The sequence below is a fragment of the Oryx dammah genome, unplaced genomic scaffold (genome assembly GCF_014754425.2).
Source record: "Oryx dammah isolate SB20612 unplaced genomic scaffold, SCBI_Odam_1.1 HiC_scaffold_11, whole genome shotgun sequence".
NCBI lineage: Eukaryota > Metazoa > Chordata > Mammalia > Artiodactyla > Bovidae > Oryx > Oryx dammah.
Window position 1 is genome coordinate 19,063,588 of NW_024070195.1, and position 27,563 is coordinate 19,091,150.

At 40.0% G+C, this 27,563-nt stretch overlaps 2 protein-coding genes and 1 non-coding gene across 5 annotated transcripts; 2 read left to right on the plus strand and 1 right to left on the minus strand.

Annotated features, from left to right (window-relative positions):
• Positions 1-48: 48 nt before the first annotated feature.
• On the plus strand, positions 49-13,879 carry ACOT13 (acyl-CoA thioesterase 13). The gene is made up of 3 exons (XM_040249936.1): positions 49-328; positions 8,852-9,036; positions 11,613-13,879. The coding sequence occupies exons 1-3, from the start codon at positions 242-244 to the stop codon at positions 11,815-11,817; spliced, it is 477 nt and encodes a 158-aa protein (XP_040105870.1). The 5' UTR covers positions 49-241; the 3' UTR covers positions 11,818-13,879.
• On the minus strand, positions 13,665-27,563 carry CUNH6orf62 (chromosome unknown C6orf62 homolog). 3 transcript variants are annotated; one of them, XM_040249928.1, is made up of 5 exons: positions 25,203-27,563; positions 23,337-23,513; positions 22,187-22,309; positions 17,630-17,764; positions 13,665-15,049 (listed from the first exon to the last, which is right to left on the minus strand). In XM_040249928.1, exons 1-5 carry the CDS (start codon positions 25,329-25,331, stop codon positions 14,924-14,926), a joined length of 690 nt encoding a protein of 229 aa, XP_040105862.1. In that variant the 5' UTR covers positions 25,332-27,563; the 3' UTR covers positions 13,665-14,923. The 3 variants fall into 3 exon arrangements, with proteins under 3 accessions (XP_040105862.1, XP_040105863.1, XP_040105865.1); XM_040249929.1 differs by having other exon boundaries at positions 13,688-15,049; positions 26,545-27,154; XM_040249931.1 differs by lacking the exon at positions 22,187-22,309 and having other exon boundaries at positions 13,692-15,049; positions 25,203-26,523.
• Positions 21,515-21,648, plus strand: LOC120870633. Its single transcript, XR_005722836.1, has one exon. It is a non-coding gene; the product is annotated as a small nucleolar RNA SNORA68 (small nucleolar RNA).

Below are 27,563 nucleotides of genomic sequence, written 5' to 3' on the forward strand. Positions count from 1 at the left end.
GGCCCGGGATGGCGAGGGCCAAACGGCGCATGCGTGCGCTGTCACAACGCGGTCGGAATGTCCGTGACGAGGTGATAGACGTCAGTGCGCCCGCTGCCGGTGTGAGGGACAGTTGTGGCGGGTGCTCTCGACGGAGGACCTGGAACGCTCTTCGGGTCCAGAAGGCTGTTGACCTTGTTCTTTTGCGAACTTCGAGGCTCCCCTGCTTTTCCAAGACTTGGGAGCCGGCGAACGGTCCACAATGATCTGGATGAAGAAGGCAAAGACTCTGCTGGAGTGGCTAACGCACTCAGGCAAATTTAGAAATTTCGATAGAAACCTGGAAAAGGTATTAGAGGCGAAGGCGCGGTTTCTAACGAAGGGAAAGAAAGCGCCCTTCTTGGTTCGTGGGTAAACATTGGATACGTTGTCTCTGGCTAGATTCTTTTGGATTGAGTCCCTAAATTCACCTTAGTAGTAATGATTACTGCTTTGATGGAGTAGAGTTATGTGGTAGGTGTGCCTACGTTAATCTGTCCGTTTTATAAGTCAGCAAAATGGGTTTATCTCAGGAATGGCAGAAGAGTTACACGTTGGGACTTGCAAACTGAGGCTAACCATGGGCAAGTCCTCAGCTGTTCTTTTATAGAGAGAATAGGAGACAGTTGAGAGGGGCTATTTTGAACAAGTTCCTTGGAGGAGAGGAGAGTCCGTTTGTAGTGGTGTCTCATTGGTTGAGTTGCGGGGGTTTCTTAGCTTGTTGCTGATAAAATCTTCGTTTTTCCTGCTGGGATTTATAAAGTAAACTGGGAGGAGTGGTAAGTGGGGGAAAGTTCCCCCTTTAGGGCTTCACGACCCTCTTTGGAAGGAGGTGTTTTATAATAATAATTTTATAATCACAACATTGTATAATTAAAAAGAAATGTTAATTTTAGTAAAATAGTTTAACATCATAAATATTTTAACATGTAATAATACAAAGAGGGCTAACTTTCTGTACTTTGGAATCTCGTGTGAACTGTACACTTAGAGCACATCTCAGTTCATACTAGCTGTGTTTCAAGTGCTCACGACTGACGGGTGACTATCACATTAACTGCACAGGTTGGTCTCACGGTAGGTGCTCTGTGTGTTTATTTGATCAAAAATGGATTTTGCAGTTGTTTCGTGTGGGCGGATTTGCTCAGGCTAAGTAGGTTTATGCATAGTGATCTGTAAATCTAGTCATGAACATGGTTTCTTTTACTGTGAGTTTTAAGGCAATGTGATCTAGACCGGCGGTTCTCAATTGGGAGTGGTTGAGCAGAGTGGAGGGATGCTGCCAAACATCCCCAGTGCACAGACTCCCTCCCCCTGTCCCCACAGCAGAGAACGGCCCAGACCAAATGTCAAAAGCGCTGAGATTTTGAAAACTTGACTTAAAACCATGCTCTTAATCATTCACTTTGATCTAGGTCAAAACTAGATAAATTGCTACTCTTATTCTATATACATATAAACCATGTCTTTGCACTGGACTTAGAGTTGGCTGTTCAAATCATATGATTTCTTTCTCTAAATCTCTGGTTAATAATTCTTTAAAGTCTCTTTCTTAATAAAAGAAGTGTAGTTTTTGTGCCTTACGGGATCTTGACTGATAAAATCACTTTATGTCAAAAAATAGTCCTTTTGGTGATTTAAATATGACACCAGAGATTCTTCAAGGCAAGAAATGCTCTTTTAAGTACAGGATTTTAAAATGCAAGATTACTGTTAAACTGGAGTAAAAGATGTACATGGTCTCTCAGACACACTTGTCCTCTTACCCCATTGCTTTTGTAAAGACTAGAAGGAATAATGTTTCTGGGTGTAAGAAGCAAGTGAGATGTACAGAACTATTGTGTCAAGTCAGCCCCATTACCCACTCCCACAAAGTCAATGAATCAAGTACAAAAACACTGGAAAATTTGGCTAATAATATTCCAAAGAGGATTTTGTTTTTTGGACAGATGTTTGTAGATAGCATATAGAATCTGGTAAATGATGGTGATTTTTTGTCCCTCTGCAAATGATCTGTTGAATAAAGCAAATTGAAAATTAGTTCTGGTTATAGATGTTAAGTCGGTGTATGAGATCATACATTGCACGTCTTTATTTTAGCCTGTCCTCTTTTTAAAAAACCTCTGTTTTATCAGTGTTTATAAACACCCACAAAACCTATCTTTTATAAAACACTGATACAGAAAGACTAACACTCCAAGTCCTGATCTTGCTATAAGATCACTTTTAAATCAGTCAGCAAACTAAGTACTGTGAGATTATAAAGAAATACCCATCGACTTCCCAGGTGGCACAGTGGTAAACTATCCACCTGCCAGTGCAGGAGATGCAGGTTCGATTCCTCAGTTGGGAAGATCCCCTGGAGGAGGAAATGGCAGCCCACTCCAGCATTCTTGCCTAGAAAATTCCATGGACAAGAGGAGCCTGACAAGCTACATTTTATGGGGTCTCAAAGAGTCAGACACTACAGAGTGTGCACATACACACACACACACCACACTCCCCGTCACAATTCCTCACCCTCCAGGAGTTTATCATCGAGGAGAGGAAAAAAGTGGGTTCCAAGGAACAGTCCCATCAGATGTGCCCTGAGGGGGAAAAAAAAGTCCTCCAAATAATTTCAGAAAGCACAGATGTATCCCCGTTTTTAGAATTGTGGTATAATACACATATTTTACCACATGGGGCTTCCCTGGTGGCTCAGACAGTAAAGAATCTGCCCGCAATGCAGGAGACCTGGGTTCAATCCCTGAGTTGGGAAGATCCCCTGGAGGAGAGTGAGTGTGGCAACCCACTCCAGTGTTCTTCCCTGGAGAACCCGCGTGGACAGAGGAGCCGGCTGGCTAGTCTTTGGGGTCACAAAGAGCTGGACACGACTGAGTGCACACACACACACACACACAACATAAAGTTCACCATCTTAACCATATTAAAGTATTCAATTCAGTAGTAATTTTTGCATTCACATAGTTGTACAACCATCACCACCATCCGTCTCCAAAACACTTTCCATTTTGCAGACCTGGGACTCTACCATTTAGGCAGTAACTTCTCATTCCCTTTTTTCCCCAGCCTTGCCAACCACTATCTATAGTCTGTGTCTCTGAATTTCACTACTCTATGTACCTCATATGAATGAAGCCATTGCATCCCTTTTATATATTAGAGCTTTCAACTGCTGCTGCTGCTAAGTCGCTTCAGTCGTGTCCAACTCTGTGCGACCCCAGAGACGGCAGCCCACCAGGCTCCCCCATCCCTGGGATTCTCCAGGCAAGAACACTGGAGTGGGTTGCCATTTCCTTCTCCAATGCATGAAAGTGAAAAGTGAAAGTGAAGTCACTCAGTCATGTCCGACTCTTAGCGACCTCATGGACTGCAGCCCATCAGGCTCCTCCTTCCATGGGATTTTCCAGGCAAGAGTACTGGAGTGGGATGCCATTGCCTTTTCCAAAAGCTTTCAACTAGTTCTGTAGTAAAGAACATGTTTCACCTTATCATGTTTAAGTTAATTGCCAATGGAATTCTCACCCCCACAGTAACACATGTGAAACTATATACTTCAGGAGTCTCAGGTGAAATCCAACACACAAAGAAATAAGGGCAGGCAGTTCAGAAACCAGGTTAAATTGTATCAAGTCATCCTTGTGGAAATGAGAGGTAAAGTGTAGGTGAGTGAGCTGTCTCAAGAGGAACAGCACAGACTAGAGAGAAGCATTAAGGATTTAAGACTGAACCCCGAGGACATACAGGGTTGAGAACAGTAAGTAGCCTTTGAAGACTATAGAAATGGTTAGGAAAGTAAGAATAGACCTTATACTTCCTAGAAAAACTTTGAGGCTTTGGCTCTACCACAAAAAGACAGTGATATTAAAGTTTATCAACGTGATATGCCAACAGGTATACCTGGACTACTGTTTCTCAGGGAACAGATTAGACTTCTTTGTTGCTGTTTGATTTGTGATTTTATCATAATGGGCTCATCATATTTACATTCGTGCAGGGCATCACTCCTTCCTGGGAAGGACTCTATTCCAGTTCTACATACTCGATTAGCTGCAGAAATTCTCCCCAAGTTTGTGCTTTCCCTCTTGAGAGAAGATCTGGAGGAGTGAAGAGACATCACCCTAGTCCTCAATCTATAGGTGGTGAGAAAGGTCTTTCCTTTCAACCTCTTTTCCAGGTTGAAAGCAGCAGAGGATCTGTAATTGAGAGAAACCTTGCCAACATGATTATTGTGAATATAGACTTTCATAGCATCTACCTTTGTAGGCATTCTAGAATGATTCTATAAAATCTGCCATTTACCAGCCTTTGAGGAAAAATACTGCTTATAACCCTGCTTAGCGCATCTCTCCATCACCATCACCACCCTGCCAATGAACATGAGTGGAATGGTACTTCAGCTGGTTAAATCTTCAGGGAGTATTTAAATTCTTCTGAGCTGTTCCCTAGTGCTTTGTTTGCCTCCCATGGCACCCATTTGTTAACTTTTTTTTTGTCTTCTCTGATAGTCTCTACTGGTTCCTCAGTCAGTTTAGTCGCTCAGTCATGTCCGACTCTTTGTGACCCCATGGACTGCAGCACACCAGGCCTCCCTGTCCATCACCAACTCCCAGAGTTCACTCAAACTCATGTCCATTGAGTCGGTGATGCCATCCAACCATCTCATCCATCTCATCCTCTGTCATCCCCTTCTCCTCCTGCCTTCAATATTTCCCACCATCAGGGTCTTTTCAGATGAGTCAGTTCTTCGCATCAGGTGGCCAAAGTATTGGAGTTTCAGCTTCAGCATCAGTCCTTCCAATGAATATTCAGGACTGACTTTCTTTAGGATTGACTGGTTGGATTTCCTTGCAGTCCAAGGAACTCTCAAGAGTCTTCTCCAGCACCACAGTTCAAAAGCATCAATTCTTTGGCACTCAGCGTTCTTTATAGTCCAACTCTCACATCCATACATGACTACTGGAAAAACCATAGCCTTGACTAGATGGACCTTTGTTGGCAAAGTAATGTCTCTGCTTTTTAAAATGCTGTCTAGGTTAGTCATAGCTTTCTTCCAAGGAGCAAGTATCTGTTAATCTCATGGCTGCTATCACCATCTGCTGTGATTTTGGAGCCCCCAAAAGTAGTCTCTCACTGCCTCCATTTTTACCTTTATCTTTCAGTGTTCTTTTCAAGCTTCCCTGGTGGCTCAGATGGTAAAGCATCTGCCTGCAATGCGGGAAACCCGGGTTCAATTCCTGGGTCAGGAAGATCCCCTGGAGAAGGAAATGGCAATCCACTCCAGCACTCTTGCCTGGAAAATCCCATGGACGGAGGAGCCTGATAGGCTACAGTCCATGGGGTCGCAAAGAATCGGACACGACTGAGCGACTTCACTCAAGGGAGGCAGGTTTACTTAGTGGACCTGAGTCCAGTGGAGACAAAAACACTGTCTACTTGAAAGATTTGTGAGGACTGAGATGGTGTCTCAGTGCCTGTAAGACATGCATATACATTTCTGAGCATGGTCTCTAACACAAAGTTAGCCACAGTTAATAACCAAATAAATACACGTGCTCCCTACAGCCTGTATCTTGACTGAAACCAAAATCTATTTTTTTTTTGAACAGTGTCCTCTTCTCAGCCCCATTTGTCAACAGGTAGTTCTCCATTGGTTTCTTCCCCCACAAGACATGTTTCTTAGTTCTGGGAAGTTGGGTAGCAAATCAGTCTTCTGATTCAAAAGAATCATCAGTCATTGTTATCTTCCATTGGTTTACTTATTCTACTTAGGGAGACAAGAACTGGCAACACTAGAGATTCCCTGATAGTCCAATGGTTGGGACTCTGTTTTCACTCCTGAGGGCCTGGGTTCAGTCCCAGGTTGGAACTAGGATCTCACAAGCTGTGCAACAGGGTCAAAAAAAAAAAAGAATTGGTAACACATAAAAGTATTTCTCTGCCATATCAGAATGACCAGTGCAAGAGTATACACTTTCAGCCAACTTTGTATCTTAGTATACCCTTTGGCCTTTCAAGTTGGGTGGGTCGGTTTAGTCGCTCAGTCATGTCCAACTCTTGGCAACCCCATGGACTTGTGGCCTGCCAGGCTCCTCTGTCCATGGAATTCTCCAGGCAAGAATACTGGAGTGGGTTGCCATTTCCTTCTCCAGAGGATCTTCCCAACCCAGAGGTCAAACCAGGATCTCCTGCATTGCAGGCAGATTCTTTTTTATTTTCCATATGATCTCACTTTATGTAGAACTAAGAAAAATAAAAGACAAATGGAGCTCAGAGATAACAGAGAACAGTTGGTGATTGCCAGAGGCAGGAGTGGGTGGTGGACAAAAGGTGGAGTCAAAAGGTACAAACTTGACAATATACAGCCTTGTACTCCTTTCCCAATTTTGAATCAGTCTGTTGTTCCATGTCCAGTTCTAACTGTTCCTGCCTGACCTGCATACAGGTTTCTCAGGAGATAAATGAGGTGGTCTGGTATTCCCATCTCTTTAAGAATTTTCCACAGTTTATTGTCATTCACACAATCAAAGGCTCTAGTGTAGTCAGTGAAACGGAAGTATATGTTTTTTCTGGAATTCTTTTGCTTTCTCTATGAGCCAGGGAATGTTGGCAGTTTGTTATCTGGTTCCTCTGGGCAGGCAGATTCTTAACCATCTGCGCCACCAGGATTGGGGAGAAGATCAGTATTAAAATCAGTATTCTTCAGTAGAAAGTCAAATTGACATTTGTTTTACTTTTTGTCATCCCAGCCAAAGTTAGATAATCAAATGGAACACTAAGAGCTGACCTCTATTAAATACACTGTACCTTGAAATGACACTAAACTACCTTTGCGACTTGGAGAAGGAAATGGCAACCCACTCCAGTATGCTTGCCTGGAAAATCCCGTGGACAGAGGAGCCTGGCAGGGTATGATCTGTAGGGTTGCAGAAAAGTCAGATATGACAAAACGCACACGCACACACGCATCCACCTTTGGTGACTATGAGGCTTTCCTGAACTGCCCAGCTTTTTCAAACTCTTTACCTGGCTAAATTCTGCCCATCCTTCAGTCTGCAAATAATTTCACAGGATGCCTTTCCTAATGTCTCGTCCCTGAAAACATACTCGGATGAGTAAGATCCTTACTTCCTGCAACCTGTATTTATCCTGTCGGCAGTCATTCACTGAACTGCAGTGTGTGGGTATTGTTCCTATAGACTGGAAACCCCTTAAGAGCAGAGATTGGATCTTGTTCATCTTTAGATTGCAGTGCTTCACAGTCTAGTAAATGCCCTAGTAAGGTGTTTTTATCTTGGGTCTCCTTGGTGTGCATTATTAGTTTATGAGGACATCTGATGGCTAGATCATTTATTGAATGATAATGATCCCATTCTACCATTCACTTTTCCATTGATTTACCTGTTAAGCAAAACATGACATATTATTTAGAATGGTTTGTATTTTATGTTTCTGTTTCTGTTTTATATCAGGGCCTTCTAGGGGATAAACAACAGCAAACAACTCAAGTTAGTTTGTGAAGTTCCAAAATGCCTTCCTGGTGGAAGTATAAAAGCCGCTGTATATATCTAGAGATTCTACGGTTAGCGACAAGGGAGACTGGGAGGTGGATAGACTTAGACCTGAATCTCAATTCTGTCATATCCTTGGTGATCTTGAGAGTAAACCAGTCTGAATTTAAATTACTACAGAATGGAAACCATCTCTCCCTTATTACATAGTGCATGGAAAGACTGGCACAGTGCCTGACTTATGAAAGTGCTCAATAAATGGTAGTTATCTAGAATCGAATCGTTTAATGCATGACACCCCTCCCTCCCCGAAATACAGCAGACACCTCACACAGTCATCCATGTTCTGTCTGAAAACCTCTAGTGACAGCAAGAATTACTGCACTGGATACAACACGTTCCATTCACAGTTCAGTTCCAACTTCTAAATGTCTCTGTTTTTCCCTAGTAAATTAAATAGGATATGAGAAACACATTTCTGTTATTTTTGTTTCCTTTCTAAAGATGTTTGATATAACATTTCATTGTTCCTCATTTTATCTTTCATGTAATTTTTTCATTATGATACTATAAATGGGGCAGGACCTTAAAAGCAGCAATTTAACTTTGCTGGATTCTATTAAACTTTTTTTATACTAAAACAGGTTTGTGGTATAAGCTTGTTCTCATAATGTATTGAATTTCTTCCAGCCTATTTTAAAAATTGTTTTAAACCATTCATTATGAAGTCATTCTAAAAATTACTTTGTGCAGTAACTAGCAAGGTGAAGTCGCTCAGTCGTGTCCGACTCTTTGCGACCCCATGGACTGTAACCTACTAGGCTTCTCCATCCATGGGATTCTCCAGGCAAGAATACTGGAGTGGATTGCCATTTCCTTCTTCAGGGGATCTTCCCGACCCAGGGATCGAACCCGGGTCTCCTGCATTGGAGGCAGACGCTTTAACCTAAAACTACAATGGACTAACAGATCACAAGGACCACCTGACTTTGTTAGTGCAAAATTTCTGAGAAGACATTAAGAGATGCCAAGTTGCTGTACATAGAGCTCAAAAGCTCAGATGGAAAGTTTGATTTCTGCAGAGGAGTGGAGATTAAGAAAACTACTCCTGTTTTTCCCTAAATATTCCTTTTTTATTTCAAAACAATTTACTCCAGAGTTCATTTCTATCAAGATAGACTAGTAACTTGATTTTCAGTTTCCGAATCAACTTTTGGGGGTGGCTTGATTTAATCCAATGACGGTTCTTGGTAGAGCTGTTTGTGCTTTTCTAATACCACCAAATATTCAAAATTCTTTTTTTCTTTTTTAACATTTAGGTGACTCTTGTTTCTGCTGTCCCTGGGAAAGTAATTTGTGAAATGAAAGTAGAAGAGCAGCATGCCAATAAAATAGGCACTCTCCATGGCGGGATGACAGCCACCTTAGTGGACGTCGTATCAACGCTTGCTCTACTGTGCACAGAAAGGGGTATGGGCGGAGTCAGTATTGATATGAACATAACGTACGTATGCAAACTGCACCCCAAATAACTTTTTTCAATGTGATAACTCATTTCAAACAACTGAGACTACACACATTTATAACAGAAATAAAGCATGAGTTGCCCTTAGCTGGTCATCCCTAAGTGCAGCTACAGATTTGCCTTAAAAACATTCCATGGTTTTAGAATCTAGAACTAAAGGGATTTCTAAGTACAGTATATATTAGTAATAATAATATAAATAATCAGGAATATATAATCAGTGATAAAGGGAAGTCACGTGGACTTTAGGAAGCATCACTATGAACAAAGCCTAGTGGAGGTGATGAAATTCCAGCTGAGCTATGTCAAATCCTAAAAGATGATGCTGTGAAAGTGCTGCACTCAATATGCCAGCAAATCGGGAAAATCAGCAGTGGTCACAGGACTGGAAAAGGTCAGTTTTCATCCCAATCCCAAATAAAGGCAATGCCAAAGAATGCTCAAACTACCACACAATTGCACTCATCTCACACGCTAGTAAAGTAATGCTCAAAATTCTCCAAGCCCAGGCTTCAACAATACATGGACTGAGAACTTCCAGATGTTCAAGCTGTATTTAGAAAAGGCAGAGGAACCAGAGATCAAATTGCCAACATCCACTGGATCATAGAAAAAGCTAGAGAATTCCAGAAAAACATCTATTTCTGCTGTATTGACTACGCCAAAGCCTTTGACTGTGCGGTTCACAATGAACTATGGAAAATTCTTCAAGAGATGGGAATACCAGAACACCTCACTTGTCTCCTGAGAAATCTTCATGCAGGTTGAAAAGCAACAGTTAGAACTGGACATAGAACAGACTGGAAAGGAGCACGTCAAGGCTGTATATTGTCACCTTGTTTATTTAACTTATATGCAGAGTACATCATGTGAAATGCTGGACTGGATGAAGCTCAAGCTGGAATCAGATTGCGGGGAGAAATATCAGTAACCTCAGATATGCAGATACCACCACCCTTATGGCAGAAAGCGAAGAACTACTAAAAAGCCTCTTGATGAAAGTCAAAGTGGAGTGAAAAAGCTGGCTTAACACTCAACATTCAAAAAACTAAGATCATTGCATCCAGTCCCATCACTGCATGGCAAATAGATGGAGAAATAATGGAAACAGTGACAGGCTTTATTTTCTTAGGCTCCAAAATCACTGCAGATGGTGACTGCAGCCACAAAATTAAGATGCTTGCTCCTTGGAAGAAAATCTATGACCAACCTAGACAGCATACTAAAAAGCAGAGACATCACTTTGCCAACAAAGGTCCATCGAGTCAGAGCTATGGTTTTTCCAGTAGTCATGTATGGATGAGAGTTGGACCATAAAGCAAGCTGAGCACTGGAAGAACTGATGCTTTTGCAATGTGGTGTTGGAAAAGACAATCAATTATTCCACCTAAGCTACAGAAGATACCATTTTTTGTTGGAAGGGGAGGCAGAAGTTAGGGTGGGAAAGCCAATGTTATTTGACATGAGGTCAGTGTAAACGATTTGAGTCATCAGGTTTCAATCTAAATCTTTCCTTAGGCTAACTTAACATTGTCTGTCTTTACTATGGAAATGAGCATCCAATAAGCAAATCACAAGACTAAAATGCAAAGGGTCTTTTGAGATTAAAATGAACAAAAAGAACTGCTAGGGCATTGAAGCACACTGTTCAGTTCTTCCCTTATTCCATGTGATGAGGGTTAAGACCGCCTGATGACCCTGCTTTGCCTCAAGACTGTTAGGAGCAGAGATCTTCCAACTTAGCACAGCACTTCATGATCTTCCAAGATACTGCTATTACAACCATAAAGCATCTTTAATAAGCCAAACATAATTTTGGCCTCTCAAAGTCTGTGTGGCCGAAGTTTTGGCCACTATCAGGAACTGCCTGAGATCCAAGAGGGCCTCATATTAATTCCTTATGCTGCTACTTCTAAGTCGCTTCAGTTGTGTCTAACTCTGCGACCCCATAGATGGCAGCCCACCAGGCTCCCCCCATCCCTGGGATTCTCCAGGCAAGAACACTGGAGTGGGTTGCCATTTCCTTCTCCAGTGCATGAAAGTGAAAAGTGAAAGTGAAGTCGCTCAGTCGAGTCGGACTCTTAGCAATCCCATGGACTGCAGTCTACCAGGCTCCTCCATTCGTGGGATTTTCCAGGCAAGAGTACTGGAGTGGGTTGCCATTAGTTGTTTTTAAATCATTTTAGAGCTGAGTAACTTCTGCATATTGATAACAAAACAGCAAGTATTACCTCACATTGGAAGTTAAGCAAATTAAATGAAAGCTTGGGGGAATCTTTCACTAGTCCCAAATAAATATGAAGTAGGAAACCTAAAAACAAAGGGCCGCAGGGCTGGGGAGCAGTTGAAAACCCCTTTATTTATGGGAAAACAAACTTGTGTGCATGTAAGGAATCAGTAAGAGAGAACTTGGGTTAGGATCTGCCATTCAAATTAGAAAGGACAGAAAGTTTAGTGATATTATTCTTGAACTATCTAGGAAAAAAAATCTGTTATGAGATGCACTCAACTTTCTTTTAAAAACTGTTAACTAAATTTAAATATTTCCTTTCAAGGTACATATCACCTGCTAAAGTGGGGGAAGACATACTGATTACAGCACATGTTTTGAAGGAAGGAAGATCAGTTTCATTTGCTTCTGTGGATCTGACTAACAAGGCCACGGGAAAATTAATAGCACAAGGCAGACATACCAAACACGTGGGAAACAGACCATCTGAAGGCTCCGTGAAGAAGCCCAGCAATGAGTGTCCAGAGTAAACCTGACTTGGACAAATGTAATTTTCAAAATACCACAACTAGAAGTAGCCAAGAAATAGTCTTCGGGGAAAATGCCAGAGATCCAGTGGAATACAGGACAGGGGGTTGTCAATATTCTTTGATTTCGAGTTAAGTTTTAGTCTGTAATCATACGTGATACTTGGATGAAAACACTGTTTTGAAGAGGTAAAGCAAAGCTTACAGGGCCATCTGAGCTAAGAGTACCTTAAAACTGAAACCTAGTATTGAGCTAAAGGTCAAATTAATGATTAATCCTTAAATTGTAGGTCCTTCTCAGCTCTAAAATGCTACATTTTTTTAAAAAACCCAATTCCAAGATTATGGAACTTCAAAGCAGATGAACCACAGGCCACACTGAAAAATAAGAGTGAGCAGTCCTCAATAAAGTTTAAGGCAAAGCAGATTAGTGATAAATAGCCCAGTGGGATAAATAGCCCAGTTCAGGATTAGTATATTTTATAGTGGTGGTAGTGGGGAGTACAGAATTACCTTTCTAGTACCTAGGATAAAACCATGCAGATCTTCAACCTCCTAATGCTTGGTATTAGAAAGACCCAAGTTCACAAATTGTTTAGTCAATTTCTCAAATTTCTGTCAACTGTAGTATTTAGAATTGGTTTCTGCATCAGGGTCTTAGTTCTAACGTTTCACAACTGATGATCATAAAGAAAGGGAGTAATTTCCTTTGGAAGTTGGAAACAGTTAACAGTTAAAGGTTGATGATTATTTGGTTGTATTAGAATACAGCATACACATCAGAATACATATAGCCCTGTTTGCTGAAGGGCAGAAGCAGCCTTGATAATAGCAGTGAGCACAAAGGAAACCCAGATCTAGTATTGCCCACGAAAACTTGGGGTCCTTGGAGAAAGAGCTGATTTCAGAGCTGGGGGGTGGGGGTAGGGAAATAACAAGATGAACCTATCTTGTATTTGAAAGTCAGGAAGTGCTCAATAAAACAAGGCATGAAAATTACATAGCAGTGTATGACACAGAGAGCTCAAACCCAGTGCTCTGTAACAAGAGGGGTGGGAGGTGAAAGTTCATGAGGAAGGGGACATGTATACCTATCGGTGATTCGTGCTAATGTATGGCAGAACCCACACTATTGTAAAGCAATTATTTTCCAATTACAAATAAACAATATGGCTCTGAAAAGAAATGAGTCCATACTGTTTAGGTAACAAATGGCTGAGACAGGAGAGCTCTTCCTTGTTAACAGAATGCTGGCACATGTAGAATAAATATAAAATAGTAACTACAAAATGGGGAAATAGGACACCACCTTCACCAATGAATGTGGACATCAATAAAGAGCACACGAGCAGTGTGTTTCTGGATATTAACTTCAGGGGGTAACATCACTCACAATGGGCAATGACCAGGACACCTAATCCAAATTTAACCACAAAGGCAATCACTCAAATACCAAATAAAGACACTTTTTTTTTTTTTAATTGGCCTGAACCCTTCAAAACTTGACGATGGGGGCAAGTTCCTACACCTTTGCACCTAGTTCCACTCAGGGCAGTTAAGAGTTTAGAACAGTCCCTGACCATGAGAAAGTGTTCATTTCAAATAGATTCCAATTGTCAATTGATAAGAAAACATGGAAGTGCATTGTGAATTAAGAATATTTTTGTTTTTTCCACGAAGCCAGGTGTAAGACCAGGACGGTAATTGTTAAAAGCTGACAAAATGTCTTTGATTCCCATTCCTGTTGAAATTACAAACCCAACTTCGCTTCTGAGTTTACAGTTTAGCCAAGGGCTAAGGTCTCAATAACAGGTACCCAAGTGACTTAGAAGAAAAGTTACCACTTCAAGTTTTGTGTATTCACCTGAATAGTCAGGGAACTTTCACCTATTTTATTTAGGTTTTCATTTATTCAAATTCCAACCAGAAGCTAAATACAATTGGAAACCGGTAAGCACTAAGTTTTACTCCAAAGGAGTAGGATCATTCAGATTTACTCCAATAAAAGTATGCAACCCTTAAGCAAAGCTTTTCTTCATTTAAAAGAAAAATCAAACAAAAAAACTATACAGTAGTCTTTCCTTATGTTCATTGCACAAAATGAGTTCTGCTTTTAGAACTTTAACACTCAATGGTGTTTTTTTTCCTCCCCGCACAATTTAAGATCCCAACTTTAATAACTTTTCTACATCAAAAAAAAACCCTAAGTTTCCCTTTAGGATGGTGTTAAAAACCAGTATTTCTGCACAATTCACTGGAACTGTTTTTCTTTATAATAAAAATCTCTTCTTTTCAAAACCAAAAAACAAAAACCAAAAGGAAAGTCCTCTACCTATTGTGGTTTCTGCAGCTATGAATGTATTTCTCAGTTTCATAGCCGCTTAGCTACTTCAGACTCCAGATTTGCTTTAACGTGTGTAACTGTGTGCACACTCGGCAGAATCCTCTTTCATAACAGCAACTTGGGGAAAGAGATCTGGAAATAAAATACATACATTTATGAGTACCAGGAAACAAACATGACCCAGTAATATATGAGGCAAGACTGCCTACAATGAGATGCTTTTTAAAGATTTCTTTCCCATGGTTGTATCTTCTTTTTCTTTTTTAAACAACCACTTTTGGCCATTAGAATGAATCTGACACTGCTCTGAACAACGGTGATTATAGCAAAGCTATAAGTTTTAAAAACGTTGTTTATACCTGTTACATTCACTTCTCACCCTCCAAATACTGATGACAGGTGTCAAAGAGGCCAACACCAGCACAAATGGAAAGACCATCAAAAATGAGTATCACCTTGTGCTTTCAGAAACATTTAAGCATTTCAGTGTACAATAGTCCTTTCATTTCACATTTTTAGTAAGATGCTGATGCAGTGCAGCAAATATGCAAAGCATCTTCTTTCACACAGTCCGTGCAGAAGACATCTAATTTAAGTTCTGAGATACAAATGATTAAAAAAAAAATCCAGGATGAACAAGTTTCAAAATGCATAGTGTTCTGTGCATGAGTCCATTTTTCTTTAAACTCTGAAAGAATCAAGTGGTAAGAAAAAAAAAAATTGCTGCTGCACTCTCTGATCTTCTCCATTTTGCTGGTCAGCACTCTATTCTGGCATGTAAGGATGGAGGTGATCCTCAATGGTGCCAACTGCCCAGTGGGTAAGCTGTTCCTGTGGCAGGTAGAGGCAGATGCTGCATAACTTGAAGATTGTAGCTTTGTTTTTTGGAGTCTGGAAGGGGAAAAAATTTTTAGAATATTCTTAAGAGGGACCTCAACGTAACTGGCCAATTATCACATGAAAATCTCCCACAATTTATTAAGCACTTAAGAACACAGTAACAAAGCATATACAGTAAGGCAAGAAATTATGGTCCCTATTCATAGGGGACTTAGTCTAGCGGGACAGAACCTTCACATACGAAATATAGAAAAAGAGTCAACAAGATACTAAATGTTTACAGAATTTGTGCAGACTTTAAAGTTACGAAAATCATACTACTAGCTAAAAGAAATTAGGATTAAAGGCATATCACGGAGATAGATTTGAATAGAGATTTGCAATCACGTTTGTATACAGAAAGACAGCAGATGTGGTGAGAGCAGAAGGTAGAGAAATCAGAAATACTTAAGAGATTTAAGCATATCCTGAGGTAAAGGACAAGGCCAAAGTATTAACAGATAAATCACACTCGTTGAGTATTTTAAAAAAGCAGTTACCATTTTAACATCTAACTTATGATAAGTGCTAGGTACTTTCACAAAAAACTGTGGCTGGTAAGTGGAAGATGAAGTCTGAACTCAGAGCTGCCTTCAAAGTTTTGCATCTTTTCACTATAGCACCTCTTTAAAAGCAAAAAGGCAAAAGGAACAGAAGGTGGACTTTGCCAATGTTTGAAGCAGTCCTATATACCTATGTACATAAATGAACCCATACATATATATTTTTTCATTTTAACTTTTAAAACCTAGGAATTTCATTTACTACATTTATAGAAAAGAACATGATCACAAAAGTTATTTGTCCAACGTCTCATGGCCAGTAAGTTACTGCATGTATGTTAGAATCTGAATTCTAGGCATGAGCTTCTATACCACCACCCATTCAAAATTTTTTTGATCTAGCCCTTATCATATATATTATTTTAGAATATAAAGGGGCGATCTCTGCTAGATGATTTCAATCAAATTTCTTAATTTCCTTAACTATAAAATGGGAGTAGTAAGATCTATACATCAAGACTTATGAGCTCATACACGGAAAGCTCTTAGTATTGAGTTTGGTGCATAATACAGTTGACCCCTAAACAACATATGTTTGGGCTGCTCAGGGCCACATATAAGTAAATTTTTTCAATAAACATATTGGGAAAAATGTGAGATTTGTGAAAATTTGAAAAAATTCACTGATAAACCACATAGCCTAAAAGTATCAAAAAAAAAGGTTATGTCACGAATGCGTAAAATACTATGTACAGATGACACGACACTTAAGACAAAGGGATTGGAACACAGTCCCTAAATGCAGTTGAAAATCTCCATGTATAATTTAGTCTTCCCTCCATATATACAGTTACACATCAGCTGACTGAACAAACCATGAATTCAGCCAACTGGACTGAGCAGTTACGTATTTATTGAAAAACTGTCACGTAAGTGGACGAGTGCAGTTGAAACCTGTGTCATTCAAGGGTCAACTGTAGACACTAGTCGAATATCCTGCTCTACAGTATTTTCTCAGTAAGTAACTCAAACGAAAGTATACTATAAGCAATTAAAAAGGATAAGAGTCAACCAAAAAATATTCACCCCAGGAGCACTAAGGTAAATAAGAAACTAAAAACAAAAAAGGCCCAAAACAAAAAACACCCCCCCCCAAATTGTATGCTTTTCTATCAGTTTTATCACATGCTTCCAGCAAAATTAATTTTCTTAACTCCCAGTTTCGTTTACTTGTAACTACACTTTCTATAAGGTACAAAATGTACAATCTTCCCAAATAGCCTATCAGCTCCTTGAAGGTAGCAAGATGACTCCCATTTCTAATTCTCTAGTACCTTGTCTTGCACAGACTTGCTAAAATAAAAACAGAAATGTTCTACACAATGCAATTAATATTGTACTTTAAAAAAAAGTAGTATTTATTACTTACCTACTTCTAGGTTTCCCACAATGAAATGCCAACCCATAGGGCAGGAATTTCTAACTTGTTCACTGCTATACAATACCTGACACTTAGCACTCATCTGTTGAATGAATGCTAAATAAATTACAATAATGCTATTTTTAACAATTAACAAAGTATCTATTACCCACTATGAATTCTAAGTGATGACATTTATTAGGCTTAGGTCGATAAGAATAAACATTTTACAGAATAAAAATCAATTTGGAATACTTGGATTGCTTCTTAAATTGGAAGTACTTATTTAAAATACATGTGGACCTTTAAAATACAGATGTGCTTTCATCCTTTTAGATATTTAAAAGATCTAGGCCAGTGCTTCTCAATACATAAATGTGTTATCAATCTCTTGAGGATTTTATTCAAAATACAGATTCTGCTTACTGCAAACTGAAATCATGACTTTTAGAAAAGCTCCCCATGTAGATCTAACATGCAGCAGTTTGGGAATCAATGTTCCAGGTTAAGATCAGGACATCTGTTTCTTGGTTTTTAAGTAACTTCAAAAATAATGCAATACTGAAGGGGCAAATCAGAATTACATAACATACAGAAAACAATTTACTAACCAGTAAACTTTTAAAATGAGCCCTTGTGTGGTTTACAAAAAAAAAAAAAAAAGTTTACCTGCAAGTGCTGTCTGTCAATGAAGAGAAACACCGACTGGTTAGGATTGTTGACAACAATTCCAGTCTTGTCCTTTCGGCTCAGTACATGCAGAAACTGTTTTTCATAGTCACCGTGATGAAACTCAAATTTGGCCTAAGAAATAAGACATTTACATGTAACCGCAACCATGTTACACTACCTAAAACGTCTACTGCACCCACATGCATACAGCTGTGCTCTCCAATATGGTAACCAATAGAGGCTACTTACATTGATATTAATTAAGTGGAATTGAAAACTCAGTTCTTTAATTGTACTGGCCGCATTTCAAATGATCCATAGTCTCATTTGGTGGCTAGTGGCCACCATTCTAAATAATCTCTTGGGATATACAAGTTTCCTTCATCACAGAAAGTTCTATTGTTTAACACTTCATAATTTGACCTTCAAGAAAAACTATACTGAAGTGACTCAACTTTAATACTCCTTTTAAGCCAAATATCATTAAATGAGATTTTCAGACCTACTTGGCTCAAGACTCCTGCTTTAGTACTTAGTCCAATAATACCACCCATCTTTCTCTTATATAACAAAGAATGCTACAGATGGCTCTTGGAAAGAAATCTATTTATATTCCAATCCCAGCTGCACACCTCACTACTTACGTGACCTGTGCAAACCCCTTAACTTTTCTAAATTTCAGCTTCCTCACCTATAGAATAAAAGGGCTCTAACCCATCAGTTAAGAGGAGTAAATGAAACGTTAAAACCCACACCTGAAATATACTTCCAGGTCTCACATATCAGTAAAGTTTTTTACATTATGAAAAACAGTTATCAAGTCAGTCATAACATTTTTTTTTTATCTTTTAACATGAGGAAGATTATCCAACAAAATGTCTATGGAGAGGCCAAATGACAGGTGAAAAGACCAGGCTAACAGGGAATTCAAGAAACCTGGAAACCTTAAACAATCTGATATTTTAGAATAGTGAATTGTAAAAATGATTACTAGCCCATTTGGTTCAAACAATCTTTATTCTCCCATTATGTCAAAGACAGTAGAAAATACTAACATGGAAAGAGCATCAGACCTTGCTGTCTAGGGTTTTACTACCCAGCAGTTTCTCTCATAAGCCGTAACATAAAATATGGTATCCCCTACACATGACTCTACATAAAATATTGAATTATACTTTTGCACAATTCAAATATGTATTGAACTCGATACAAAAAGCATATTAGATACTGACAAATATAAATAAGATTATCTCAATCTTAAGGGACTCACATACTGCTGAAGAGGAAAAGCAACATAAAAACGTAAACCCTAACTTACTTCAAACCTTTCCCAGGATACGATGTGGTTATTTGTTAAAAAAAAAATCTTAAAATGGGTTCTTACTGTTAAAAGCACCATGAGAAGAAAGAATAAATAACCAACAGTAGACAATGAGGCCAGTATCAGCAGATGATTTTGGATTGGGCCTTGAAAGATGACAGTAATTTTCCCTGGGGAAAATAAAAATGGTAACCAATTTGGAGAATACCATTCTAGGAAACAGAACCTACACAAACACAAGTGTGTCAAAATCAGGATGCTGCTCAAAAAAGACAGCTTCAAGTGTTTCACTATGGCATATATCAGGGTGGATGGAAGAGGCCAGTAGATAACACACTGACAAGAAATTTCAGTGAGACTGAAAAGGCTTTGCCTGTGTTTCTGTGGCACATCAATTCTATCCTGTTTGAATATCCAGAGTTTTGGGAAGAAATGGTCCACACAAAAAATAGGCAGCATGTAAGAAACAATTCCTGGAAGGAAAGTAATGAATGTTGTAATAGCAGGATGAAGAGCTAACCTGCAGCAAAAGCATTAGGAATGAAGAGGAAAGACTAGACCACTCACTGTGCTTCATAGTACTATGAATATAGAACTCAATATTTTAAAACAATCTTTACTGTGGTTTCTATTAAATCTCACTACTGAAGTATTCTGCTTTTAAAATGCTTTGAGTCAGAAAAAAAGGTGTGTGAATTAGTTTGCCTTTCCTTCACTAATCTTAAGAGAATAAACCCTGTTATTTTTATTTAAGGTTTCTCATTCAGGATGCTGCTAAGTTGCTTCAGTTGCGTCCGACTCTGTGCGAACCCATAGACGGCAGCCCACCAGGCTCTGCCATCCCTGGGATTCTCCAGGCAAGAACACTGGAGTGGGTTGCCATTACCTTCTCCAATGCATGAAAGTGAAAAAAGAAAGTGAAGTCGCTCAGTCATGTCCGACTCTTAGTGACCTCATGGACCGCAGCCTGCCAGGCTCCTCCGTCCATGGGATTTTCCAGGCAAGAGTACTGGAGTGGGTTGCCATTGCCTTCTCCGCTCATTCAGGATATTTATATTAAAATTACTCCAAAAAAGTATGTTTGTTTCTATACCGCTAATTATAAAATTATTATCTATATCCTAGATAATCCTATACCCTACTGTTTATATTCAGTCCATAATTTAAGGTTTTATCATTCAGGAAACTTTCCACAGTACCGGGTAGTGAGTTAAGAGCGCAGGCTTTATAGTCAGTCTTGACTACCACTTAACTGCAAGACCTTGGATTATTTACCTATCTGACAGTTTCTTTGCAAAAGGAGGTTCCTATCTACCTAGTTTAAGGACTGAGATTCAATATACATCAAATTTTATTTGAAAGACAGCCTAGCAGTCAACACTCAATATAACAGCCACGATTTTTTTAAAAAGTAACACTTGAGAAGACTATTTTAATACAACTGTTTTTTTAAAACAAAGTCTGAGAGAAGGACAGGGTACTAGAAATTTAAAAATACACTGTGATAAGCAGATCTAAGTTTTTTCAAATGGGAAATTCTGAACTGAAAAAAGCAAAAACCTAACAGTGCTTCTGGAGAGCAGCACCATTAAGGTGTAAGACCTGCCCTGATAACATAACATGTCTTTTCCATTTCTGTCTTCTATATTCAGCTTAAATTCTCCAGCGCATTCATCTTAGTCAGATGTCATCAATTAAAAGAACACACAGAGGACGTTCACCTCTATCTAGCCTACCGTCAAATGAACCTTAGAAAAATGACAACTTATTTGAGCTAATGTGTAGCAACATTACCATGGGGACAGGAGGAGGATACCAATTAGTCTATTACACCCAAAAGCACTATAAAGACACTTCGTTAGGATGGATAAAAGCAAAATTTTTTCAATGAGAATTTTCATAGTCCTAAGCAATTAGTTCAAAATAAGCCTTCTAAAATTTAGTTTGGTATACTTAGTCTTTAAATAAACTTAATTATTTCTTAGTTTGTCTGATTGCTAAGTATGTTCATTGTAGACATTTATTAAACATATATATTTAAGTAAAAAAGGAAAAGATACCTATATCTGACCTAAAACTAACCACAATTGACATTTTGGTGGATCTTGTACTTACAACCATGCACACACAGATATATTATAAATAAAACTACATCAACACACACATAAATTCCCTTAAATAAAACATTAGAAATAGTCAAGCACATTAAATGACAAGGCAAACATAGCCAAATGTCAAGGAAAGTTAGTTAAGAACCACTACTAAATTCTTTTCTCCTATGAAGCTTTATATGCAAATCAACTCCTAGGAAAGGGTTTCTTCATTCATTTCTTAGATGAGATTCCTCTGAGAACCAGAGTTACATACAAAGTATTTTAGAAGCGAGTGTGGTGGAGGGGAAGAGATTTTCTAAAGTTGATCTATGGGCCCCACTATAAATCAACAAATGTCTACCTTAAAACATTTGCTCTGACCATAATTTCAAAGACACACTGGGTAGTCAGAACCACCTCAATCTCAAGAGATTCTGTAATCCAAATGCTGTCCATTCTTACAAGAGGCAGGCACCTAAACCCAAGAACTGCTGTTTCTTGTAGCAGTGGTTTAAACAGAGGTGCTAACAGCAAATGTTACCTCGTCGCCTTTGTGGGGCTGCAGCCGTGTCCCTCAAAGTGAATTTGGAGGTTCTACACACTTGGTGGCCGGTGTCTGCTGGGACCAGATGCTGTGGCTATTTGGTCCCCGAGCGCCCTCCATCCCCATGCATGATGGGAAAATGTGCACGTTCACCCTGCCCCCTCCTGATCTCTGCAGACCGAGACATGGGCGCCCGGCACCGAGCCCGGGCCCACTCAATCCAGATCATGAAGGTGGAGGAGATCGCAGCCAGCAAGTGCCGCCGACCAGCGGTCAAGCAGTTCCACGACTCCAAGATCAAGTTCCCACTGCCCCACCAGGTCCTCCGTCGCCAGCACAAGCCACGCTTCACCACCAAGAGGCCCAACACCTTCTTTTAGGTGCAGGCCCTCTGTCCCCAGGTCTGCCCAAATAAAACTTAATGGGAAAACCGAAAAAACAAACAAACAAACAAAAAACAGTCAAAAGGCCAGGAGGGACTCGTGAAGGAAAACCTATCAGAAAGCATATTCCTAAGGAATTTCTTAAATTGGAACCTATTCTCTGAGTTTTCAACTTATTTATGTGTTCACCACACTTGTTTTAGAATAATATACCTGAACAGGCCTAAAAGGCTCATCAGATTCCTTCCACCTAGAGAACAGGAGACAGACAATTTTTTCAATATCATTCCGAGGCCAAAGAATGAAATCCATCTCCTGAGTACAGCCAATTACATCCTGTAAAATGCCACACACATACAAAACATTACTTTCAAATAAACAAAGCCATAACAAGCAATATCACAAATTACAGGGTCTGACTACAAAAACATTTTCAAGTACAAAAAGTTCACTATACAGCTGACCCTTAAACAACCTGGGCAGGAGAGACACTGAGAGTCGAAAACTGTGCATTTAACTTTATAGCTAGCCCCCCATACCTGCAGTTCTTTACCTGTGGATTCAACCAACTGTGGACTGAATAATACTGTAAATTATTTATTTTTAAAAACCCACTTATAAGTGGGCCCTGACAGTTGCTGCAAATCCGTTAAGGGTCTACCACATATTATGTCTTTTAAGAGGTGACAGTAATAGGACTGTATACAATCTGAATAGTTTATGACCGAATTCTAATTTTTATTTTGTAGAGTTCACATATAATCAATCAGTCCAATGTTCATCATATTGAGATCTAAACTCATTAGTGCACAGTGAAAACTGCAACTGAACCTCTCATTTTTTTGTCTTTTAAAGTTCTTGTACCATTATTTCCACTCTTCAAAATCAGAGCCTAATTAAACAAAGGTGTCCTGGAACTTCTAAATTACCTTATTACAAGTGAAATGCTATTTTTATCATATGCCAATTATTGAGGCCAATTAACCTCTTCCAGACCACTACATGGTTATCTCCAGCTGCCCCCCAAGCCTACTAATGATGGGGCCCTCTTGTTCAAGTTACTTTGCCCACAGTAACTTTCAATGAGTTGCAGAAGTTTAGACAAACCACCTCAAAAGTTCCTTATTTACAAGGGGCAAGATGTTTTATTCTCCCCTGAAAAAGGAAATCTCAGTAATGTAATACACGAATCACAACAATGTACACTATTACCAACAGAGTAACGTCTAAGAAAGTTACACATGCTTTATTTAAATTCCGTTTTTAAAGACATTTACGATCACCCATTCTTAGGAGGAAAAAAAAGAAAGGCAAGTTTAACTCACAAAAGCCTACCCAATCAAGACTTAAAAACAGAACTCACCCTTCTCATAGACTGGTATCGAGGAGCATGGAGCTGCACCACATCTTTCTGTAAAAGCTCTATGGAACTTTCCAAAGAATAACTGGAGTCTCGCACACCTTTCAGGATATTTTCTTCATAATTATTTGTCATAACTGGTATAACCTCAGACACTTCAAAAAGTGCTGATTTTTTCTTCTAAAAGGAAAAAAAAAAAAAGTGTATTAACTTACTGGTAGCACATTGTCTAACTCCCAGAGTTCATTATACAATGTTTTGTAGCATTATTCTAACACAGCAAAATTCTTAACTGAAGCTATTTCCATACAGAAAACACAGATTTTCAAACTAGGTGGATCCCTCTGTTCTTCCCTCAACTCCCTTACTTCCCAACCACACACAAATAGGCTATTATCAGAATGTTTAACTGCATGTTTTTTTAGCATTATGGTAACCATACCAAGAACTTATTTTGCACAGTATTTCTTAAACAATGAGAAACAAACACCAGATACCCCTGCAGTTAAAAAAAACAAAACACTGATTTACTCCTGATCCAAGTTCACTTAACTGGGTTCTACATACAGCAAAATCAAACTCTCAGCAGTTTAAAATCAAGGCTCTAGGGTCAATTTCCATTATCCCTTCTGGGTATTATTTAACTACAAATGTCAATATTCAAAAGGAAAAAAATGTCCACCAAACCTTCAAACTTAGTTAAGATCAAGAACTCATCAATTTAGGTTATAAAATTCATGAACTGCTCAAGACAACTGTCTGGATACTGTCCAGTCAAAGATTTCCACAGGTGTGAGAAAAGCTAGATGGTATAATTTGCAGCATCTGATAAATTAAATTCAGAAATCTAGTCTATTTTTATCTCGTATTTCTAGTGAACCTATATTGTAATAGTGTCCATTAAAATCTGGTCTTATCAATTCTGCAATTAACGAAAAAAGAAAAAAGCAAATCCGTGATATTCAATCTTGAGACAATCATTTCAAAACAAACCAATTTCGAAACCACTTTTTATGCTATACCTAGCAGCTATACTTGTATTGGTATCTTGAATACTAATAACTTTAATAGTGGGAATAAATACGTGAGAAACTTTCAAATTAAAGATAAACCATGCCGAGATGGTGTTTTTGATGTGAAATTAGCTCACAACTTAAGCACAAAATCAAAGCAGTTTCCTTAATATTCAAAACTAACCTCATGTCAAATAGAAATTGATTATCTAAGAAACTGTCCATTATTTTCAGTTGCCAAAAGGTTTTATCATGTTTTCCGTGACTACTCACAACTCATTATTTGCTGTTTTACTGTGGGATTAACTCTTAACACCAAAAAAACTGTACATTTCTTTTGGTCATGCTGTACTTCTAAAGACAAATTAACCGTTGCAGTAATCAACTGCTCCTAAAAATAAAAGCGCATTCTATTTCACTAGATGTGCCATGAGAAAAGGTAAACTACAGCATGGAAATTAACCAGAAAGCTTTCAGCAAGTAAACATTTTGATTCCAGTTACTACTTTCAAACATTCTAGATACCTAGATAATCTTTAAATTCAGTAACCAAGTTCTCTATATAACTCCACGTAAATAACATTTATTCTAAAACAAAAATGCGAGTTTTACAATGCTACTGACCCCACGTTAACTAAAGGGGCTCCTACTCAGCTTTAGAATTATATTATTTCCAAACCAATGAGCACACAAGCCTTTCATTCATAGTTACACCCTAACTCCTTTGACTGAGGTTAATTACCTTAAGGGTCAAAGTTAAAGCATATAAATGGAGACTTTTGTCCACCACTCTTTAACCCTAACCATACACTTACAAAAAACCTTGTGCTAAATCACATTAAGAACTTTAAATTACCTTCTCCTTGAATACAAAGGCAATATACATCTTGAAGTCAAACTGGTCAGCTAGAGATTCTTTTTTCTTTCTAAGCTGAGCACGTAGTCTGTTCAGAGCTTGTTTCTTCCGGGAGTTTGGGTCCCCCATTTTGAAATACAGGTGGTACTAAAGCCTTTGGAAATTGTCACTAAACTATGGGCACTTTTTCTTAAGACTTAAGTACAACAGAAACAAGTCATTTTTTTTCCTGCTAATATGATTGTATAGCTAAAATCACGACCGCAACCCAAAAACTGCACCTTCTGGCAATATTAGGAGACTGTCATATTACAGGGTCAAGAAACAAAAGCTGCTGTCCAGTCATGTTTGGACAAGAATGGTTTGGGGTCAGATGGGAGAAAGGAAGGGAAGGAAGGCAGGAAAGAGAAAATACTTGAACTAACTTTTTGGAAAACACATTTGGCTTAACTGCCAAAATAAAGGTGGGGGAACGGATAAACCTATTAATAGGATTTAGGTGTGCAATAAAACACAGTTGACACCAGTCCAATCCTTAAAATCCATCCGGATCTTTTTTCCCTCCTTTTAGAGGAGTAATGAAAAGAAATGAGGAGGGGGACTGTGATCCTTACTTTCCAAATATCAAAAAGGAAAAAAAAAAAAAAAAAGCCACCAAAATAACCTCCCCCCAAAACCAAAACAGGGTAGGTGAATGAAACTGAAATACCCAATTGAACTTTACCCAGCCAGATTCATGGCTGTAGTACCTAATTAATTCTTAGTTATTTCAGATTTCACTATTGCTATGTATTATCAGTGCGTGTTATTGATTACACTTGGTGGTGAGCAAAGAGAAAAGTGCAAAATCGGTAGAGAAAGAAGGGGAGAGGTTCAGGGTTTCCCTGCAATCAACTACAGTGTATACCGGGGGCGGGCAGCTGTTGCCCAAAGGAGCCGTAAGAAAAAACAGCGGAGTCATTACCAATTTCCCCATCACCCACATTTTCACCATCAGGCGGCTGCTAATGCTGCTGCCAAGGAGAATCATGATGGCAGAAGAAAAAGGGGTATATATAATACGATATAATAATGATTCCGGCTCTGTGGTTAGACCTGATTAATGCCCGGGATCCCAACACCCCAAGTCCTGCAATGAGTCCTACATTCCCCGAGGGATCGTTCCCTATAAATCTGCCCGCGTGCAAGACCGTGGGGAGTGAGACTTATCTTCTTGTGAGCATTGCTGAGGCAAAGGTGGCGGGTTCTATCTCCCAAAGCCCAGGCAGTGCCCGGGGACCACCTGCCTTCCACCCCCCGGAGGTCCCACCCCCACCCTTTGCCTTCAGCGGCAGCGACTCACTCGCACCACGGGAGACACTGGATCACTCGGGTTTTCACTCATTTCATCGTGGAAACAATCCCCGCCCAGGTAGAGGAGGCGGGAGAGGGTAAAGGGGAAGGATCAGTGGGAAGAAAAGAAAATAGTTGCGTTAATATTAATTACTTTTTAAAGTATGCCCACCCCACCCCACCCAAGGAAAGAAAAAAGAAAAAAAGAAAAACTAAGTTCCCGGATTCAGCTCTCACGTTGAACAGACCATGTTTCCCGAGTTTGGATGGTTTAGGGCGGGGTCGTTAGTTGGCTTCCCGAAGGAACAGGAGGGATGGACTGGAGGCGGCTGGGGCGGGGTGGGTGACGGGGAAGTCCCCTCCCTGTCCCCGCGGAGACCGGGACTGGCGGACCGACTCTCGGGCGGGGTTCGGGCCCTCTAGCCGCAGCCTGCGGGCGGAGCGGTGGCGGCGGCGGAAGAGGCGGCGGCGGTGGGGGCGCTGCTCGCAGCACGGGCAGGAGCCATGTCAAGAGAAAACCACCAGCCAACTGAACCCCTCCATCCCCGCTGCAGTGCGCACTGTGACCGGGCCGCCCGCGCTGCTGCCGCCGCTCAGCCCCCACCTGGGACCCATAGTCTGGCTCGGCGCCCCGGGCGGCGGCGGACGGGAAGAACGCGGGGACGGCGGCGACGGTGAGAGAAAAGAGGAGAAACGAGGAGGAAGGGGGAGGGGGGGTTGGACTTGTACTGGCGGCGGAGGGGGAAGAGAGGAAGGGTGGGGGGAGCCCTGCGCTAAAGGGGGTCTGTCAGCGAAGAAAACCCCCCAAAATAAAAAGTTATTTCAGTTCAAGCATCTGCTCTGGAGTCTTTCTTCTCCGCACGGATCGAGTTCCGGCTCTCGGAAAGAAAGTCGAGGAGACCCGGAGGGGGGAGAAGCCGAAGCGGAGGGTGAGCGTCCGCGGTGGCACAGCCTGGTTTCCCCCCCACCGGTGGCTGCGGAAGCGACAGCGGCGGCCTCGACGCCTCCCAGGTCCGGGGCAGAGTCGCG